The sequence below is a fragment of the Pan paniscus genome, chromosome 19 (assembly GCF_029289425.2).
Source record: "Pan paniscus chromosome 19, NHGRI_mPanPan1-v2.0_pri, whole genome shotgun sequence".
Taxonomy (NCBI): domain Eukaryota; kingdom Metazoa; phylum Chordata; class Mammalia; order Primates; family Hominidae; genus Pan; species Pan paniscus.
In genome coordinates, this window is record NC_073268.2 from 66,319,034 (window position 1) to 66,340,531 (window position 21,498).

Genomic DNA, 21,498 nt, shown 5'->3' on the forward strand with positions numbered 1-21,498 from the left:
CCCCCGCCCCCTAACTGCGCTCAAGGCCAGTGGGCCAGTCGGGGGCTCAGACGAGTGGGGAGGCCCTCACGAGCCCGGGCGCCATGGGCCCAGCTAACAGAGGGCACTTCTTGCCGGAAGGGAGAGCGCACCCCTGGCCCGGCCTGGGTCCAGGCGGCCGCGGCGGGAGCTGGGCTGGGGGATTCCCAGAGGATGTGATGTGTTGGCTACAACTGCGGGCCAGGGTAGGGAAGTGCCAGGGGGTGTTGGGGGTGGGAGGGCAAGAGGGGAAGATAAATTGAAGCTGGGGAGGTGCAGGGGGCTTGCACTTTATTCTACCAGCCGCCCACCCCGCCGCCCCCCCCCCCCACACACACACACACGCACACACACACAAAATTAAGAGGAAGGAGGGGCTCAGGTGTGCATTTAGGAAGCACCCTTGGCTCCCCTGGAGACAGGGTTACAGAGGGCACTCTGAAGGCAGGGAGACCCGCTGGAGGCTATTGAGGGCCGGTGGCAGTGGGCATAAAGATTACAGATTAAGCTGAGAGCCCTTCAGGATGCAGGCCTGAAGAAGCTGACACTGAAGAAGCTGACAGGATTTGGGGACCTGCTGGGCTAGGAGGTGAGGGAGGAGGGGTCTAGGATGGCTGTGGACCTTGGCTTGAGGCAGGTAGCCCGGGAGCAGGTGGGGGTGGGGACAGATGAGATCAGACTTGGACCCAGTGCGCTGATGGTAGTGGCAGGCCAGCCAGGGAGGCAATGTAGGGATCCACAACCAGCTACGACACGTCACAGCTTGGCAGGTGCCAGGCGCTCTCAGATCATCTATTGTCACCCTCACAATAAACCCACAAGGTGGGTGTTTCCATTACCCACTGCCTCAGAGAAAACAGAGACTTAGAAGAAGGAAAGTGCTTTGCTCAAGAGCAAGTGGTGAAAGGCCAGGCGCAGTGGCTCACGACTGTAATCCCAGCACTTTGGGAGGCCAAGGTGGGTGGATCACATGAGGTCAGGAGTTCGAGACCAGCCTGGCCAACATGGTGAAACCCTTGTCTCTACTAAAAATACAAAAATTAGTCAGGCATGGTGGCGCTACTCTGGAGGCTGAGGCATGAGAATTGCTTGAACCTGGGAGGTGGAGGTTGGAGTGAGCTGAGATTGTGCCACTGCCTTTCAGCCTGGCCAACAGAGTGAGACTCAAATCTCAAAAAAAAAAAAAAAAAAAAAAAAGGCAAGTGGTGAAGCTGGATCAGGGGTCTAGAGTCAGAGGAGAGGTGTGGAGTCTATAGGACAGAGTTCCCTGATGGCCCACAGGACTCTGCAGTCCGAGGCCTCCGGGAAGTGGCCTGTTGAACCAGGACAATCTTGTGACTATGAGTGAGGACAGAATTAACAGCCTTTAGGGTCTGAGGGTATCCTAGGGGATTTATGGGAGTTTGGGGGTCTCTGGGTGTCTTCAGAATCTTCTGGCAGCCATGAGGCTAGATTGTGGAAATCTGGGGAAGGGGTGGGGTTTCTGTTGACAGCTGTGGGGGCTGCATCTGGCTGTCTTAAAGGGGTTGTGCTTTGTAGGCATCTGGTGAGATCTGAGTGGTGGGCTGCAGTGGGGGGCTTGATTATATAGACCCTGTACATCCCAAGGGGGTGGGGAGATGATGGGTATGTTTGCCAGGCCATAGGACCCAGGAGGAGCCCCTGTTCCCCTATTCCTAGTGAGGCCTAAGCTTCTGAGGGTTGGCAATAAGTTGCCTTATTGGCAAGTGTTGGCAAACCTACTCAAGCTTCCAAAATTGGGCAAGTGAGTGGGGGGATAAGGAGGGTTTAAGGTGACAGGCCCACTTACAGCTACTTGACAAAGTCCCAAACATGGACATACTGTGTATCATGGGCAAGTCATAGCTCAGGCTTGAGAAACTCACAGCAAAGCCACACACACCTCCAGGCACACAACACACTTGGGCTTAAATGTGAGGGGTTACTTGGCCCACCATTTGAAACATACAATGTATAGGCCCCTCACCTAACACACAGGACAGACGGGGAGTGGGGGAGGGACAGAGGGACCCCGCCCTGGATGCTTAGCCCCCATCAGCCCAGCAGAAACCCTCGAAACCTTCATGCCTGCCTCCCCACCCAGATTAAGACTACAGATTACAGGAAGGTCATGCCACTTCACTTCTTGGCTAGGTTTCCTGAGCAGGGCCTTGGTGGCCCTGGGGTTCAGTGACTTCTAATTCTGGAGCCATGACCTCTGACCCTGTGGTTTGGTGGTCTCTGATCTTGGGGATCAGACACCTTGATCCGTCTTCAGCATCCTTAGGGCTCCCAGAGTGTTCCAACAATCGTCCACATAGCAAAGATGCCTTGGGAAGAGTATTCACTATCCCCAGGTTTCCAGGCAACCCTCAGGTGGGAGGCAGGATTGGACTGGCCTGAGGTGTAGACCTAGGGTTTTTGAGGGATAGCTATGGGAAGCCAGAATTTGGCTTAGCATGAATGTGACCTGTGTGACACAGCCATCTACAAGGGAAGCTTCTGGAGCAGACTGTCCCTGGGGGTGCTGGCCACTCATCTGGATGTTGTTAAGGACCCACCAAGGTGACCTTGAAGGGCTCTGAAGTTGGGACTTCATTCCTTATGGCAAAGGTGAGAATTCCCTAGTGCCACACCACTGAGTGCAAGTGCCTCCATGCTTCAGGTCTCTGACATCTGCACACCAGCACCCCGGCAAGGAAAGGCTGGCCCTGGGGCCTGCCATAAGCTCCTGCCCCATTCCCTGCTGGCTCTCACCCCTCTGGGACTTCACCAAAGCTTGTCCCTGGAACTCTGGCACCTAGACTCCCAGATCCATTAGCATTTGAGCTGGTGAGTCAGCACACAGGCCTGCTGGCCCAGCACAGGGGCTGGGGCTATTTCAGGCCACTTGGCCCGCCCCAAAGGGCAAACAGATCCTCTAGGACCCTGGGTACTAAACTGCCAGGCAGTCACCTCCCACCCCCAGCAATCCTTTGATCCTTTACCTGCCTCACACCGGGTGCCTCTTGCGAGTGTCCCCACAGTTTAAAGGCCTTCTGGGGGAGGGACTTGGGGTTCACCTTGCTGTATTTAGCCCATCCTTTGAACTTCTTAGAGGCCCTGAAAAACGAATGCAGACTAAACAAACTCTCTGGAAACCCTCAGCCCTGCCCAGGAGGACTGGACAAAAAGCATGGGTGCTGATGGCTGGAATGGGGGCAGAAAAGCAGTTTGCTGGAACCGGAAACGGAGGGACACTGTAGGAAGTTCCTCAGGGTTACAGGCAGCACTGGTGGGAGGGGACCACTGGGGCAGCCAGGCATCCTTGATCCCTGCCCACTCCCCACCTCAGTGAATCAAGAAACCAGGCAGCAAGGCTCTGGGGGCTGCTTTTATGGGGACAACCTGACAGAGGGCATGGTCCGTACAAAACCGGGAACAATACATACATATATATATATATTATATACAGAGATGCAGTCCTCCCAACGGCTGGGCAGGGGTGGCCGCTGGCCCAAGCAGCCGGAAGCGGCCCCGCCCACCCGGTTCCGCCCCTCCATCTGCCGGGGTGAAGTGCGCGAGCCCAGGACTGAGACAGCTAGCTCCTTCAGGGGATGGGGGCACATCTGGGGATAGGAAGGGGTGGGGACAAGAAATACTGATCGAAGTCATGGTCTATTTACAGGGGACAAGAAGCTAAAACGGATGGGATGGGTGGTCTGTTTTTAAAAAATGAACAAAAACCCCGTTAGGGCAGGGGCATGAAGTGGCAAAATGAGATGGATTTTGAAAGGGGAGGAGACCTGGGGGAGGGGGTCTCACCTCCCTTGGTCCAAGCCCCAATTTGGGGTTAAAGTGGGGAAACAGAGTCGATTTCACTTAGAAGGCAGGCTGCCAGCAGGGCAGCCCTGGTCTCCAAAAAGATGAGTAGTAGTAAAATTTTGCCCTCCAGTCAAAACATTGGAAAAACAGTAGGGGGTGGGGGTGAGGCTGACTCCCTGCAATGTCAGTAGGCTTCCAGGCATCGCCCTGGGCTGGGCAGACAGGGCAGCACAGGATAGGACCTGACTCTCCAGGGAGAAATGTTCCCCTTGCCTAAGACCAGGGTCTCTGTAGCCAGACCCCCTTTCCTCCCTGGCATTCCCAGCCTTGACCAGGAAACCTGGACCCCAGAGAGGCCACATAACAGTTCCAAGAGGAGGTTATGGCTATTTGGCACCTGGAAGAGGGGAGGCACAAGGAGAAATTGAGGGCTGCTGCCCCAGGCAATGGGGAGCTGGGGACCAGGTGTCCTGAACTCTCCCTTTTTCCCACTCTCACTCCCCTTTTCCCGAAGGACACATGAGAAATCAGTGCAGGGCCAGGGCCAGGCCCAGCCTCCGGGCTCTGGGGTGGACTCTATCCCTCCCAGGACAGGGAACAGGGATGGGGGAGGTGTTGAGGCAACGCCCCCACCCCCCAGGCAGGAGGGTCAGAATGCAACAGAGACGGCACAATGATGGGGGGAGAGGGAAGGGCCGAGAAGGTAGAATCTCAAGTCAAGAGGCCCAGGGGCCACCCAGGTGCCCCATGGGCAGGGAGCAGCCCCCAGTTGGCAGATGCTGGGAGAGCCCCAGCCCCGTTCCAGTCCAGAGACAAAAGCTGGAGTGTGTAAAGTCTGGCAGTTTGATCTGCAGGTGCTTGTGTCCATCGACCACCAGGCCAGCCCTCGGCAGCCCTCGGCCTCTGTGCCTCAGCCCCATGGGGCAAGAAAGAGGCTGCCCTTCTAGCCACCTCTGTCTGCCCAGGCCATCTTAAGGGGGCCTGTGATATGAGCCCTCTGGTCCCTGAAGCTGGGGGAGGTGGGGTGGAGGGGTGGGGGGAGTCGGGGCACCTGTCCCCAGGCTGGTAGGGGGAAGGGTGGGGTGTTGAGGACAGGGGAGGGAGGACAATGGGAGGGGGGTTAATTATTGTCCAGTTATGGAATGATTCCTGTTAAGTAGAATTGGAATTCCTCAGTGTTTGCAAGTTTCCTTCCAGTTCTGAGATCTGGAAAACAAAGGAGGGTAGGGGGTCAGGTCTGGACACCAGGCATGATCCCAGCCCCTTCCGCCCTCCGATGAGGACATGGCATCCCCTCCCTCCAGGACCCACAGGGTAGGGGCTTCAGTGCTGCTCCCTCCACTGGGCCCTGCCCACAGGGCGCCCCGGGCCCACCTTGTCCAGGAGCTTGTCCATCTCCTCCTTTCTGGCCAGCTCCGACTCCTCCAGAACCCGACGCTGTGCAGTCTCCTTTTTCAGGAACTCGATCTCCCTGGGCACAGGCAAGGGACAGATGGCAGGTAAGGGTGTGTGGTCTGGCTTTCATCCAGGGCGACCCAGGTCCTCAGCTTTACCTGGGCAACTCTGTCCTTCCCTGTTCTCAGGTCGGGAGGCCCCAGGTTTTCCCAAAGCCTCTGGGGGTCTGGCTCTGATGCCTGGTCATTCCGGACCGGGTGTCCCCACCATGGGGCCCTCCAACTTCTGTGCCTCCCTACTCAGCTGGAGGGATGGGGAGGGACTGTCCCCGAAAGCCTCTCAGTGCTCCCTGGGCCCAGTCCGCCCAGCCCCCAGCCACGTACTTCTGCTGGTAGTCCTTGATGAGGCGCTTGGCCTTGCTGTACTTGCGCTCCAGGGCCTGGTACTGCGCCTGAGTCTCCCGCAGGTGCTCGTCCACAGCCTGGCACAGGCTCTGGGCCTCACCCCAGTAGCCTTCCAGTTTCTCCATGCGCTCCTTGTTCTCCTCCACACTCTGCTCCAACTGCGCCTTCTCCACCCGCCAGCGCCCCTTCTCCTGCTCCAGGCTCTGCAGCTGAGAGAGAAAGGCACGGCCCTGGGTTGGTGGGGGCCAGCAGGAGCCAAAGGGTACCCCCAACCTAGCACTGGGGCCAGAGTCTCCAGGGGATTCCTACCGTTGTGGAGTCCATTGCACCCCAACTACTAACCCTCTTTGGCTGAGCCTGAGAACTGAAACCCAGAGAGGAAAGAAGTAGAGCTCAGCCTCAGAGCTCCCACCAGACTCCCTGTCACTGCACCCCACTCGCAGGGAGGCTGGAGGCTTCGGTTAGTCACTGATACTCTGACTTGGGGCAATGCAACTAATGTCCCAAGCCTCAGTTATCCCATCTGTAAAATGGCAGTGATATGTGCCTCCCAATCTCACAAAAGCTCCAGTGAGACAGTACATGTGAAGTAAAAGGGCAGATGAGGGTCACCATTACTCTCTGTCCCCTCTCTGCAGCCCCAGCCCTGCTCGCCAGTCTCTGCACCTGTGGCTTCCTGAACAATCCTGGTTCTCTCCCAGCTTCCAGGTGACCCCAGCACAGACCTCCAGTCCCCCACAGCTCAGTTCCGGATCCTCTGTTCTCCCTATACTCACTGCCCTGGGGCACCGGCCCATCTCCCACACTACCTCTGTGCACTCTGAGCTGCAAATCTCAAGTCCCAGCCCACCCTTGCTCCCAACTCCCAGCTTTAGCTCCCAGCTCCTCCCAGGTACCATGCCCCAGACCAGGCCCCCGCAGCTGCACAAACCTATGCCTCCTTTCCTGACTTGCTCTGTTAAAAGGCGCCACAACCTCATAGCCATGTTGGCACTCAGTCTCAGGCCAGTATTTGCTGCAAACATCCCTTGCTCTCTGTCCCCCAGCCACACAGGCCTTCCTGCAGATCCTCAGACTTGCCACAGGGCCTTTGCGTGTGCTGTCCCCTCTGCCTGGAATGTCCCCCATCTACCCTCCTGCTTGCCTAGTTATTTCCCTCTAGCTCACCCTTCAGTTCTCTGCTGTGTGTCACTTCTCCAAAAAAGCCCCCACAGCTCCCTCCAACAGCACAGCCCTACTCCCACCTCCACCCGAATCAGGTTCCTCCTGCTTTAGCAGCTCAGTAAGCCTGTTCTCTCCTACAGAGCCCCATGCCAGCGTGTGATGATGACACAGTCACTGGTTTGCAGATGCACAAGAACAACGATCAACTCTGGCTTTGCCCATCATGGTGATGAGAACAATACTGGACATCTAGAAGGTACCCAGAGGATGTCTGAAGTAGAATGCACTAACAGACCTTTGGCGTGCCCCTCCCTTTCATACTCTGCATACACCTCAGGAACATGGCCTGTCACTCTGACCCCGGAAATGCAGCGCTCACCTACCCTTCCTTTCCAGACCCTCTGCCTATACTCTGAGCAGTCCTGGCCTACCCCTGCCAGGACACTGTCTGGGCCCCTAACCAGTTTGCCTGCCTCCCAGCACTGCCCACTTTCATGCCCTCCCACTTTGTAGGCAGTGGCTTTCCGAAAAATCCCAATGGCCACATACCCCATGCTATCTGTAGGACCAAGGCCAGAGTCTTTAGAGGGGAGGCAGGATACTGCAAGCCAGAGCCCATCCTGGCAGTCCAGCCCTGCCTCCACCTCTCCCCGACAGGCATGCTGCCACCTCCTGACTGGCCTCCCCTCAAAGCCAGCCTCCAAGCTCCATGGAGCTCCTCTCCCTGCCAGGAATGCCCCTGCTTCTGCCCCAGCCATCCAAACCCTGGCCTCCTCTCCTGCATACCCCCATGTGGGAGGGTACACACACTCCCATGTCTGCAAGACCCCTATAGATCTGTCTCTCCCCACCACGGCAGAAGCGTCATAGGTACTGGGACTCCTATAGTCTAGGTCCCAGCAGAGGCCCCATACAGACTTTTAATATGAAGTCTGTATATCTGCATGCCTGTGAGGGTGCTGGCACCTGACATGCTTGTGTAAGCATCTGTGTATACTACGTGTGTGTGTGTGTGTGTGTGCCATGTGTCTCCATCTGGGGTCAGCATCAGCACCTCTGTGTTACTTGCCCAGATGAGAATGTGCATGCCCTGTGACACTCTTCCTAGACCAGGTGGTCTGATCGATGGCCATGCCTGTGTGTTTCAGAGCAGATGGGTGCAGAGTGGGTCTGCATATCCAGGCTGATAGCCTCGAGTGTAATGTGAAGCACAGGTCCATTGTCTCTGTGACTGTGTCTGTGTAGAGTGGGTGTCTCTATGTGTCTGGGTGAGGGGGTCTGTGGGTACTATGTGCCTGGGGCCAGGCTGCTGTGTCAGTGTGTGTACTTCTGGGTGGTCTGTACTTATCAATGGGCCTATATATAGCAGACGTATGTGGGACAGCACAAACATAGAGACACCTAGAGCAGAACTTAGCATGCTTCGGTATCACAGCTAATATACTGACTTTTTTTTCTTTTGAGACATGGTCTCATTCTGTTACTCAGGCTGGAGTGGAGCGCAGTGGCACAATCACGGCTCACTGCAGCCTCGACCTACCCTGGCCCAAGTGATCGTCCCACCTCAGCCACCCAAGTAGCTGGGATCACTGGTGTGCGCTACCACACCTGGCTAATTTTTGTATTGTTTGTAGAGATAGGTTTTCGCCATGTTGCCCAGGCTGGTCTCTAACTCCTGGCTGAAGCAGTCTGCCTTGGCCTCCCAAAGTGCTGAGATTACAGGCATGAGCCACTGCGCTCAGCCTACTTTGACTTTTTATTGAGCTCCTATTATGTCACACATTGTGCTAAAGACTTGACGTGTGTTATCTCATTTAATCCTACAACGACCCTGTGGTGTTGGTGCTATTACGACCTCATTTTATAGATGAGGAGGCTGAGGCACAGAGAAGCAAGTGATGCTGGAGCAGATGGATCCAGAGCTTAAGCTCTTAATATCGTATCTATCATATCATCTTGCTTTAGAGCAGCCTGTTCTGTGGGTACCTGTGCCTAAGTGTCAGCATGTGCAGGTGTGAGGGTAGGGGGACCCTGCTCCTCAACACACGCATGCATGCACGCAAAAGCACAAACATACGCACCCTTACCTTTCTTTTCAGCTGCTGGATCTCTGCCTCAGTGACCGCATGCTTGATCTGGAGCTGTTGGGCAGAGGGGCAGGCACTCAGCTCCAGCAGGGTGGGGCAGGCAGTGCCAAGGGCAGGAGACCTGCCTGCCTTTCCCTCCACCACTCCAGGGAGCCCCTCCTCCCACCTCCTTGAACTTGTGCACCAGCTTCTCGGGCTCCATGTCCACAGGGGACAGTGCATCCTCGTTCTCCGCTAGCTCAAACACCTCGATGGCCATCTCACCACCCGGGAACGTGGGGCTCAGCTCCTCATCCTCGTCAGTGGCATACTCTCCCGTCTGCGAAGGGAGACCGGAGACTGTGGGCCCACCCCACCCAGCTGCCCTCAGCCCTGATGACCAAGGCTGGGACCAGTTGCCCATGCCAGACAGAGAGCTACCCAGGAATGTGGTTCGTGCCTCCCACTTCAGCCTGAGGCTGGACCAGAGACACGGTTTATGTCTTCCCCCAACAGCCTGGTAGTCCCCTGATGACAGAGGGGGTCAGTTCCTCATCAGCCTGGGTCTCTGAAGAAACAGCCTGTACTATCTTTCCCCTTCTGGATCTATCTCCCTTTCAGATTAGGTCCCCCAAGATTAGGGGCTATGCTCTCCCCTCAGACTGGGGGCTCTTTGAGAGGACTGTGTATTCCTTGTCCGGCCTCTGAAGACAAAAAGTGTGACTGGAGGACAGGGAATGGCACTGTGGGCTTTTTACTAGGGCAGGGGAAGCAGTAGAGGCAGATGACTGTAATGCTTCATCTAGCCACCAGGGGGCGACCACGCGGCCAGCCAGGCAGGGACTCCCTACCTCCTCGTCATCCTCCCCATACTGGGCGTATCTCTGCTCCATCATCTCCCGCTGCCATCGCTCCTGTTCCAAAGTCTGCTGAATTAGCTGGGCCACTTCGCTCTGCTCTCCCGGCCGCTCCCGGCCAATCATAAACCTGCAGGGGCACCGGCATCATCCGCTGCCTCTGTCCTCAGCCAGGTAATGCCATCATCCTCCCTGCTGATGCTCCCCTCTCCAAACTCAGGCCCTCCCAGGGGAGGAGAGATGAGAGGGCTGAGTCCGAAGGCTGCAGTGTTAATAATGAATGGGGGAATGGGGGCCCTTATCAGGTTTCCTTCCCAAGGGAGGCAGGAAGGCCCATTCACCCCTCTGGCCAGTATTGCGGGAGGGAGAATGTCAGCCCACCTCTAGGCTGGGCTGCAGGGGACATGCACTGAGGAGGCTCTTCCCCTGCCACAGGGGAGAAAATGAGGCAGGGAAAGGTGAAGATGACCCTCCCAGCAGGGATGGGCTGCGGAGGTGTTTCTTGGGTATGCTCCAAGCCCCTGAGCTTCAGGAAGGGGTGGGATGATGGCAACTGGAGATTAGGATGGAGAGGAAATAGTGGAACTTCCAGGCACCAGCCCCTCCTCCCGGTGGCCACCCACATCCTGTTTCTCTCCACCACCCTTTCCTGGGGGTAGTACCCCTCTTGCAGGGGGGCAGGGAGTGATCCCTGAATGTTAAGCCAAAGGTAGAGTGGACACAGGGAGCTTCTGATCCAGTCCCCTTGGTTACAGGCCTGGGGAGGAGTCTTCCCAGGATGACATAGGGCTGGTCGGGGTGGGGGGCATGAGGTCCCAATGAGGGGACCCCAATATGGTTAGCATTCACCCTGGACGTCCTGGTTCTTCAGTCAGTGAGTCGGGGACAGGTAGGGGGAAGGAGAAGAAGCCCTAGAGGACAGTTTGGAGGGCTGGTGGACAGTGGGCCAGGAAGGCTGAGTACTGGTGGCCAGCTGTTGCCAGGGAGCTGGGATGAGAAGGCAGGTGTGAGGCGAGGGACTCCAGGCACAGCAACTCCTGCAGCCAAGGAGTCAGCAGAACCTCTGTGAGCTGGGCCACCAGAACCTTAACTGGCTGTTAAGGCAGGTGAATGGAGTGCCTGGACGAGGACCTCCTGCCCGCTCCCATGCCCCACCCCTCTGGGCTCTCACCGCACTCGGCCCTTGGTGTTCCGGAGCACAGACGCCGCGAAGCTCTGGGTCACTCCCACCAGACTTGTTCCATCCACCTCCACCAGGAGATCATTCACCTGGATCCTAGCGGAGTGACATTGGGTAAGGGGTCACAGGGGAACCGAGGAGCGAGGGTAGAGGTAGCCTCCTCCCATCAGAAACTCCAGGCTCCCCAGCCTGAGTACATAGTGAGAACTCATCTCTACAAACAATAAAAAGAAAAATTAGCTGGGCATGGTGGCACGTGCCTGTAGTCCCAGTTACTTGGGAGGATGAAGTGGGAGGATCACTTGAGCCAGGGAGGTCAAGGCTGCAGTGAGCTGTGTTTGTGCCACTGCACTCCAGCCTGGGCAACAGAGTAAGACCCTGCCTCAAAAAAAAAACAAAAACAAAAACAAAAAAAACAAGAAAAGAAAACAACAACAAAAAACTTCACAGATACTTTGTCCTCACAGGGACCTGGTACTTTGTCTACCTGCGTAACATTCACAAGGCCAGAGGATTAAGTGTCAGCCAGGCCCACCTGTGTGGGCAGTGAGAGCCAGGCAAGCAAAGCAGACACAGGCGTCCAGGACCAGGAGACGCGGCAGGCACACTTCCTGTGACAATCACACTCTTGTCCCCTCCTTCATCATACTTGACTGAGCGGTGTGACATTCTCAGAGTTCATCTCTGCCATGCACACTGGCCAGGAGCCCCACAGCACACAAGTGACATGCCACCCTCTTACGTGTACATTTCTGCACAGAACTGAGTGCACAGATGTCCTCCCAAGTCCCCAAGACCGAATGGCACTCTCTCGAGTTCACACACTGTCCCACACACACCTGATACAGGTGCACCTGCCGACACACTCCAGTTGTGTCCCCTGAAGCCCGTGTTCTCCATACAAGGGGAGGTTCAGTCTGGCCTGCCGAGGGAGATGGAGGGTGGGGGGCCTCTCAGACACCTCCCTCCTCCACTCCACCTCCCTGGGAGCTCCAGGCCTTCTCTCAGGACTCCCACACGGAAATGGAGGAAATGGCCTATTGTCAACAGCTCACCCCAACACATGCCACTCCCAGGTGGGCATGAGTGAGTGGCCACGGCCACCATGCACACTCACTCCTTAGACAACCCACAGGCAACAATGGGAAAGGCTCTGGAAGTTCACATTGGGAGGGGAAGGGGTAAATGAAAGGGTATCCTGTTCCCGGCCCCTCTCCATGCCACCTGGGCCACAACAGGTAGAAGCCCCTTGACAGGGCAGCCCCATCTCTAGAAACAAGATCTCAAAGTCACCCAGATCCCAAAGGACAACTGCTCACCTCTGTCACATGGAGGGGGTCTGGGTTTGGAGGTACCACCACAAGAGATCCCCAATGTCAAATCTAACTTACAGCCACCCTGGGGGATGCCCTACAGCCCTTCCTACTGCCACTCCCCACACCCCTGGAATACACAGCTAACACAGGGGTCCCTGGCTGGCACACAGCTCCAGGATGCCCTCCCTGAACCTTCTGTCCCACAGAACTCACCCCTTGCAACCACAGATGCTCAATACAGGCACACACACTCACATGCGCAAAGACAGCCTGTCTCCAGAGCCACTGCCATCAATGGGTCTAGTCACAGCCTCCTGGCCCCTGCTCTCTATGCCCCAGCCACACCTGCCTGCTCGTGGCTCCACTGCCTGGAACCTCTGCACTCACTCCCTCAGCACAGCTAACTCCTGCTCAGCCTTAGCTCTCAGCTCCAGCACTGCTTCCTCCAGGAAGCCTTCCCTAATGCCCAGAGAGGTTAAACCCTCCTGTTGTATGCCTTCACAGCAGTCTGCATTTCCCTCCATTTCACTACCTTTTGTGTGTCCATTTATTCAATGTCTACCTCACACCACACTGCACACTTCTCAAGTGTGCCAGGCCCTCACCATTGACTCCCCAGGGCCCAGCACCGGCCCAACACTGTCAGAGACTCAATGTCCAGCGAAAAAAAAGCTCAAATATACTCCATGCCTGTCTTCTCCCTACCAGGGCCCAAACTGTACTCCAGACCGGGATGCACAACACACGCCTATAGCCCCCATGGTCACCAGCCCCTCCTGGAGAACACACGCTCCTTCAGGGCATAGGGGCTGACCGTGCTCACTGTTGTATTTCTGGGGCCTGGAACAGCACCTGGCATGGCAGTGCTCCCCGAACATCTCAGCTGCACACACAGCACGGAAATCTCCCAGGGAAGGCCCGCCCCACCCCTTGCTCAGTGGCCCACCCCACCAAGGATGGCCGGTCGGAGAGGGAAAAAGGGTCAGGCGAGACTGGGGAGGATTGGTACCTGCCATCCCGATGGGCCGCACCACCCTCCGTCACGGTCTTGACGAAGATACCCAGCTTCTCCAGGCCCATGTCTGCCCCGGCGCCCATGCCGATGATGCTGATGCCTAGGCCCTCGGAGTCTGTGGAACAGAGAGTGGTGAGATGGCAGGGCTTGTAGGGGACAGACGAGAGACTCTCCACCCCGAATTCCAGGGCACAGCCCCCCCATCAGGAAGAATTCCCCATTAGGGTATGTCCCACAACTGAAGAAGGGATATAGTTCTGTCCACCCTCTTTGCCAAGTCTACTAGGATGGCTCCTGAGCCGCTCCCTGCCCTTTGTCCCTTCCAAAGAACCAATGGGCAGAAGAGCATGCCAAGGGTGGCACAGGCAGGTAAGACTGTTGCATATGCAGACCAGGGCGTGTGGCCGGGATGGGGGTAGCCAGGATGGGGGTAGCCAGGATGGGACTCAGCCCTAAGCCTTTGGTCTTCTCCCTCTCAGCCAGTCTCATCTGTACTCATAGCTTCAAGGACCAAAGACCTCCAGATTTTCTCTCCCCTGAGGTCCATTCCCCTATCCACACCTGCCCCTGCCTGACTCATGGCCCTCTGATGTCCCAACTAATGAGGGCCACAAACACTCCCTCATGGGGGATGGTACCACCACCTGCCACCTGCCAGACCTGGGAGGCACCTGGATTCCTCCCTCCCACTCACAGCCTCCACCTGAGCCAAATGACCCCCAGATGCTATGGATTCTACCCCTGGAGACCTTTCCAGTCCACCCACACCCGCTCTGCCATCTTCCTGTCCACGCCACAGTGGCCTTTCTCCATCCACTTGTGACCCCCTCCCTACATCACAGCCTGGTGTGGTCTTTCTAGACCTTTCCTGTGCTTCGAAATGGCTCCCAATCCATCTTAGCAACAAGACCACCTGGTCTGCAAGGCCTCATTTGCATGCTCTTCTTGCCCTCCCTGTGCAAATGCAGCCAAGCCCCTTTCCTGACTACTCTCCTAATTCCTCCTCACCAGAGTGCAACTCAAGCTTCACTTCCCTGGAGAATGCCCCCAAGCACAGTCTGGTTAGGTCACCTGTTAAACGCTTTTACAGTGGCCCCTCCTTACCTTCCCCAGCCCCTATTCCAGCGCCTAAGGGTGAGATTAGATGTGACTGTGCCTTCCATGTCTGCCTCCCCCATCCATCTCCCCAGGAGCCCACCACTGTGTCCCCAACACAGAGCCCAGGACCTAGCACACAGTACCCTACAGAGACCTGTTAACTGAATGTGCAAATGTGGTTCCATGACCGGGGTGGTGGGGGTGTGGCTTGGCCTGGATTGGAGGCCCTGTTTGCTCTGGGTGCTGACAAGGGAGGAGAGGGGAAGGTCACCAAGGGCCTGAGTCAGAGGGAGAGGCCCAGCAAGTCTGTGGGAGCCCCTGAGGGCACAGGGCAGGAGCTGGTGCCAGAGATGAGACCCGGGTCAACCCCAGCTGTGCGCAAGTGACGTGGCCTCCTGGCCTCTCACCCTTCTCCAGCTCCACAGGGAACAGCTCCAACCTCTCCACACGCTTCTCCAGCTCGTACTCAGCAGAGGCTGCCATGGGATCCACATCCTCGTTGCGACGATCGTAATCCTCGTTGGAGTAAGTGCTGAACACCTGGGGAGGGAGGCAGCTGGTCAGAGAGGCCGGCAGGAGGACAAGGGCAGAACTGGCATGAGGAGGCCGAGGAGGCAGGCTGAGTTACCCACCCCATGCCTCCCCATGACAGCCCTGAGATGAGGCCTCACCCAGTCCCCTGAGACCCCAGCTCTGAGCAAAACAAAGGCCCTTATAGTTCTGGAGCCCAGGGTCAAGACAGAAAGGGACCCAGCCTTGGCAGACCCGCACTGCTATTCTCTCTGCAGCTCCAACCAGCGTGAGCATGGTCTGCCATAGGCACAGAAGGGGAATCCTGGAGAAACGTCCAACTCAGGAACCCAGACACCCAGATAGAGGGAAAGTGAGAGATAGGACCCAGAGAGCCAGACAGGCGAGAGGGGACACAAAGACAGACACAGAGAGGAAGGAACGGGCTGAGCAGAAGAGGGGAAGAGGAGGAGGGGAGAGAGGATGGAGAAGATGCTGGAGAATGCCAGATGGGGAGAGAGGGGGGAGCGGGTGTGAGACAGCAGAGGGGGAGGGGAGCAGGAGGGGTGGAAGGGGAGAGGTACCCAGGACTGGCTCTGACTTGCCGCTCAAGTGGATGTTGGAGCAGGGGAGGGAAGCAGGAAAGACCATCTCTATCCCCGTGGAGAAGAGGCAGGCCCTCCATCCCCAGGAGCCCCTCGGGTGGCAGGAGCAGGGGAAAAAGCTGGGCCTGGCCTTCCCTGCACACCCAGGCCGCTCTCCCTCCACAACTGCAGCTCTCTAAGTTACGCCCCCTGTCCATGTGCTAGGGGGCCCAGGAGACTGAGGAGGGGACAGCCTCTGACACTGCCCACAGCGAACCCAGGCGCCATGGGGCTCCGAGGCCACCCCTGCCTTGGCATCTCCTGTACCCCTCTGTTGTCTCTCTCCAAAGTCTCTCAGCAAAAAGAGGAATTCCTCAGCTCTGACCCTCTCAGAAGGACAGAGAAGGTGGGGCTGGGCTCTGTGGGAATGTCTAATTCTGGGCCCAGGCAGGGGTGCCCCCAGTGGGAGGTTAATGAGCACCATTTGGGGTACCATGACATGCTCAAGCTTCATCGCCTGCAGTGACAGGTTGGCACCACTTGGAGCCAGGCGGGGGCGGGGAGGGATGGGGAACAGCTCTATCAGTTGGCTGAGTCTGAGCCCTGAGGAGTCAGACTAGGACCCCATCTCCCCCAAGGGCCCTTGTCAGGGCCCTGTCTCCTCCAGGAGCAGACCTTGTGGGCACCCTGGTGGGCAGCAGCACTCTTGTGTCCCAGCCTTTGTCTGGGTTTGCTCCGTGTCGTCCCCACCCCCTACCAGAGAGGCTCACTGCCACAGTGGGAGAGGGAGGGGGTGCTCATAGGACTAGAAGGCTTAGGTGGGAGGGACCCCTCTGGTCACTTAGCTCAATGCCCTCAATTTCACAGCATCAGAGAAACTCTGGCTCCAGCCCTTAAAGCTCATCTGTCCATTGCACCCCTCGAACAAACAGGCTGCCTACCTTGCACATAGTCCAGGGCACCAGGCCCACTGCCCAAGGTCACATGGGTTAAACTGTGGCCAGGCAGAATGAGACTGCACCCAGCTGGGACAGGTGGGTGGGTCACCGGTGACTTGGTTTCCATTGCACATATGCCCCAGGCTCTGGGACAGGGCTGATGTGAGCCTGGACTCAGCAGTGGGATTTGGCCCACTTTGCACTGGAGTCCCCTGACTCTCACCCTCTGCTCTAGGAGACACGGTCCCTTCATCATTGAGTCTCTACAGTCTCCTGGGTCAACGAAACCCCTCCCTGACACACACGGACATACATGCCCGCTGTGACCTCCAAAACACACCCTCACAGCCTGTCCTGGGCTGCACCCTGCCCTCTTCTCTCAGCCTATCAAATCCTGTTCCCTTTCTGGTCCTGCCCCCTGCAGGAATCCCAGGCCTGGGCTCAGAGGCCCCAGACCACCTCCTACCCCTCCTCGGGCTGCCCACCATGATATGCCGGTCTAGCAGAGGGCCCTAGGGGATGTCCCACCTCCCTGAGGCCAAGCTGGAATTGGGTTCTCTGCCCTCAGCAGAGGCCTCCACCTCCAGAAGGGCAACAATTGGGTCATCCATGGGGACTGGGACCCTGGACTTGGCATCAAGGCAGGGGCAGGAAGAAGGAAAAGTGGGGCCCCTGTGCCAGGGTGGGGAGGAGGAAATCCCCAGTGAGGCTGAAAGCCAGCCACACTGGGCCCGCCACACACCCTGGCTCTCACACAGGGCGGGCCAGCTCCAAAGTCACTAGGGAGCCGGGAAGCACTGCTCCAAATCATGTGCTATTTTTTACTGAAAAATCAGGGTAAGGCGTCAAATATAGACAGTCAGAGGCCCAGACCAAACTCCAACTCTGAGGGAATCGGACTTCTCGCAAAATTAGTGGGGGTGGGGTGGGGGGATCCAGACTCTGCTTCAGAGTTCCAAGAAACACTACAGTCCCCCATTCCCTTCAGAACCCCACTGCCTTCAGGAGGGGAAAGGGGTTGGGAGAGGACCCCGCAGGTCCCAGCCCAGGGGAGGGGCTGGCCTGAAAGCCACTCACTTTTAACCTTTCAGGCCTCTTGCTGGGGTGGGAGGTGGGAGAGGGGCAGAGGCTGACATTCTGGGCGAGTGAGAGGAAAGTTGGGAAGCTTCAGAGTCCAGGAGTAGTTATGGAAACGACAAGCAAACAGATGGTGCTTTGGCTAGGGAAGGGTAAAGGCAGGGCAGGGTCCAGGCCAAGGAGAGTCCAGGGACCTGGACACTTCCATGGGGCAGACCTGGGGCCGGGTGCAGCTGAGCCTGGGGCGGTGAGGAAGAACCCTGCAGGCTGAATGTGCTAGCCAAGAGTGGAGGGTGGTGGGAAGTGGGGGGAGGGGTGGCCTGGGGTTTTTGATTCCCCCCAGGGGATGTTCCCTCCCCATCAGGGCTGTTCTGAGGATCTCAAAGCTCTGGCACAACCCACAAACCAACCACCAATAGTGGCGGTGGGGATGAGACCCCCAAAAGGGGCAGCTCCCATCCCTCTTTCAGGGCTCCCAGAGAATGTGGCAAGAACACTTGGGGCCTGCCAAGGCCATGGGAGTCTGTCCTATTGAGCAGCCAAGAGTAAAGGCATGCCCACTACTGCCAGGCACCCAGGGGGATCCCAGCCCCACCCCCTCCTCCTCCATGCCTGCAGAAGTCCTCTCCCCATCAAGGACCACACAAAGTGCCCCTCCCTGTGCAAGGAGGACCGGGCAGCTGGCCTGCAGGGACCCCCAGGGAACACGGCGCCAGCCAGTCACATGGCCACAGACCAGCTCACCCTCACGATCTGCTTCCCTCTTTCACTTCTGCAAAGTTGGGGTGGGGGTACAAACAGAATAGAGGAAGGGCTGCGGTCCCCTGCAGCTTCGTTTTGAGAAGTTCCTGGCTTTCCCCTTTCTCACCTCATCCAGCTCCCATACAGGGGGAAAGCACCCCGGCCCCCTCTCTACCCAGTGAAGGGCAAATGTCTCTCCTGAAGACACACACACCCCTTCACACTACCCAACCCCAGCCTCTGGCAGCCTCTGGAGGAAGGAATGTCCGGGTGAGGAAGGGAAAGCAGGTGTCCCAGGACCCGCGTGGGGCAGGGCGGGTTCCGCGGAGCGGGGCAGCAGGCGGAGGAACCTGAGGGCAGGTCGGGGCAGGCCACCCCTCTCGCACACCTGAAAATCCCTCTCTGACAAACAGCTGGAACTCCCCCACGCCCCCCTGAGGGTGGGAACTTCTGGGAAGGGGGCTGGGTGGCAGGGGCTGACTCAGCCTGCCAAACCCGGCTGGCTGGCGAGCCGGGGGCGGCCGCGTGCACGTGGCAGGGGCGGCGCGGGGGCAGGGCGGGGGAGCTCACTTACTTGGATGGGCGCCGTGCTGAAATGGATCTTCCGGCTCGGGGCTGGGTCCTCCTCCTCCGACAGCCCCGGGATCTCCACGCACCCCGACTCGGGCTCGTAGGGGGGCTCCCCATCCTCCTCGTCTTCTTCGTCGTCCTCCTCCAGGGCACTGCCCGCAGAGTCCTCCCCGAGCCCACTGTAGGCGCTCACGTCCACCAAGTCCGCCTCCGAGAAGTCCTCCTTCTTGGATTCATCTACCTCCTCAGGGGCCACGTCCGGGGCCCGGCCATTGCCCACCCCCCTCTCTGGTGGCGCTACCGCCGCCGCCTCCTTCTCCGGGGCCGCTTGGGCCTTTGGCTCCTCGGGCGCGGGGCTGGCTGCAGTTGCCACGGTGCTGCCATTCTCCAGGACCGCGTGGACCGTAACCTCGGCCTGGATCACCTCCCCGGGTGCCGACTCGGCCTCCGACTCCCCGCTCTCCTCCACCTCCACCGGCTTAATCTTGCGCACCTCCCGGGGCTTGGGGGGCGGCCGGGCAGGGGCCACTCGGTGCTGCGGGGGCTGCTGCCCTGCGGGGCAGCGCTCTTTCTCGGCCGGGGCATCCCCCGACGGGGCGGGCGGCGGCGGCGGCGGGGGCTGGAACACCCGGGAACGCTTGCTGACCAGCTTCGAGTTGACCTGGGGAACCCCTGCGGCCCTGGGGAGCCCGGGCCCGCGGTGGAGGCCGGTCCTCGAGTCGGCCTTCTCGAAGACGGCGCTGAGCTGGCTGACCGTGGGGGACACGGCGTCAGCGTCCAGCTTGTCCAGCGCCTCGGTGCTGCCGTTGAAGCGCACCACGACGTCCAGCTTCCGGTCCTGCAGGCCGGCGCGCTCCTGCCTCAGCAGCCGCCGCGCCGCGGCCTCCTTGTCGCCGCCTGCGGCCGCTGGGGCGCTCCGTTCGAACAGCTTCCGCGTCTCCTGCAGCCGGGACGGCGGGTGCGGCGGCGGCGCAGGCTGCGCGGAGGGCGCGGGCTTGGAGTCGAAGCGGCTCACGCGCTCCGACACGCTGGTGCCCAGCTTCAGCAGGGCGCTGTGGTCCACGTTCTCGTTCAGGCTGCTGGCCCGCGGCAGCGACAGGCGCACGCCGCGCTCGGACGCCCGTGGGGCCTCGGCCAGGCCCGCGCCGCCGCCCGCCTCGCCCGAGGGCCCCGCCGTCGTGCCCATCTGCAGGAACATACTTTTGATGCGGTGGACGTTGGAGCCATATTTCTTGTGGTGGGCCCCCTTGGGTGCCTCGTCGGGCCCGGGCGCGTCGGGCGGCTTCAGCGCCTGGATGCCCGCCTCGTAGGCGCTGCGGTGCGGGGAGGCGCTCCGGAGGGGACCCCCGGGCCCCCGTGGCTCCGTCTTCATCATGGTGGGGGGAGCCGGGTTCGCATGCCCCTGCTCCCCGCTCCCCCGCTTCAACAGGCGGCTGGCCAAGTCGGGACCACCGCCCCCTCCCCCCGATAAAAGAAACCCCGAAGGCCTTTTTTAGGGTCCCCCCAAAACCAAGCTGCCAAAAACAGTTAATCCCGCTTTAAAAAAAAAAAAATGAAAAAAAAAATCTCCAAGCGCCCTGTGTGTGGGTCGCCTCCCCCAATCAAGCTGCCGAAGACAGCCAGCCCCGCTTCAAAAGCCCGAGCGGCCTGGTACGGTCGCCCCCACCCAAATTAGCAAAGCGGCGTCTGGGGCCGGTGGGAGCGCGCGCCCTGCCCGCGAAGCAGCCGCGGTGTCGCCGGCTCACATCGTCCGAGGCGGTGTCAGCGGGGCTGGCAGCCCGGGCGTCCCCCAGTCCGGCCGGAGGCCTCGGCTCTCGGGGGGCCCGGCACCCCAACGCCCATGGCTGCTCCGCCGGCCCGGGCCGCTCCGCCGCCGCGCCTCCCTCCCTCCCTCCCTCCCCCCCGTGCCCCGAGCCTCGGTCTTTCTCTGGCTTTGCCCGAGCGGCGGCTGCCGGAGACCGAGCGGCTGCCCTTCTCGCAGCCGCCGCTGGGGGACTGGCACCTCTGGGTCCTAAAGGGATCGGATTTCCGGGGCCGGAGCCTGTGAGCCCTCCCCTTCCCCTCCACCCGAACGGATCCCCTCCCCTCCCCAGCCCTCGCGGAGAGCCTTCCGCTGCCCCCGGACGTTGGCCAGCACTCTTCAACCTGCTTCCATCACAACTTCTGACTGCGGTCACAACCCACAGAACCGCGCCTCCATGAAATATTGGGGGGAGGCAGTACATCCACGATGGTCTCGGTGTGAGGGGAGGGGGTTTGTAGGGAGGGGCAGAGGTTCATTCTTCAGTGTCCTCGGAGCTAGCTCTTTGGTGTGCTTCAAGCCTTTAGCATCAGAATCGCTGGGCACTTGGTAAAAATACAGATTTCTGGGATCTCTCTCGAACCTTGTGAAGGAGAATCTCCGAGGCTGAACCCAGGAATCTGCATTTTAACACTTCACTACAGGCAATCTTTGGCCCCCTTGGAGGTGTGAAACCTTGGCCCAGCGCTGGTGACCTTTCGATGGTGGGGGAGGGGTGGTGAAGAAAGGAGGTGAACCCCGTCATCCAAGTAGCAGGGGATCACCAAAACTGCCGTTTAGAAGTCTGGAAAGGATGTCCTGTCGCCTGTCTGCTGTGCACCCGTCTTCAGGCCCCTACCCTGGCACTCCTGCCTCTCAAACCGGAAGGAAGGGTTTGGGAGCAGGAATTCGAGAGGCCTGGGGCCAAAGTTTCGCCAGTGAGAGCTCTAACTTGGGTCTCTGATTTAAAGGATCCTGGCC

General features: G+C 58.9%; 1 protein-coding gene across 1 annotated transcript; it reads right to left on the reverse strand.

Annotated features, from left to right (window-relative positions):
• Window positions 1–3,378: 3,378 nt before the first annotated feature.
• On the reverse strand, window positions 3,379–20,627 carry PPP1R9B (protein phosphatase 1 regulatory subunit 9B). Its single transcript, XM_034942427.3, has 10 exons — window positions 18,742–20,627; window positions 14,725–14,857; window positions 13,214–13,334; window positions 10,880–10,984; window positions 9,703–9,838; window positions 9,039–9,191; window positions 8,873–8,926; window positions 5,601–5,830; window positions 5,197–5,293; window positions 3,379–5,028 (listed from the first exon to the last, which is right to left on the reverse strand). Exons 1-10 carry the CDS (start codon window positions 20,110–20,112, stop codon window positions 4,975–4,977), a joined length of 2,454 nt encoding a protein of 817 aa, XP_034798318.1. The 5' UTR covers window positions 20,113–20,627; the 3' UTR covers window positions 3,379–4,974.
• Between the last annotated feature and the right edge of the window lie 871 nt (window positions 20,628–21,498).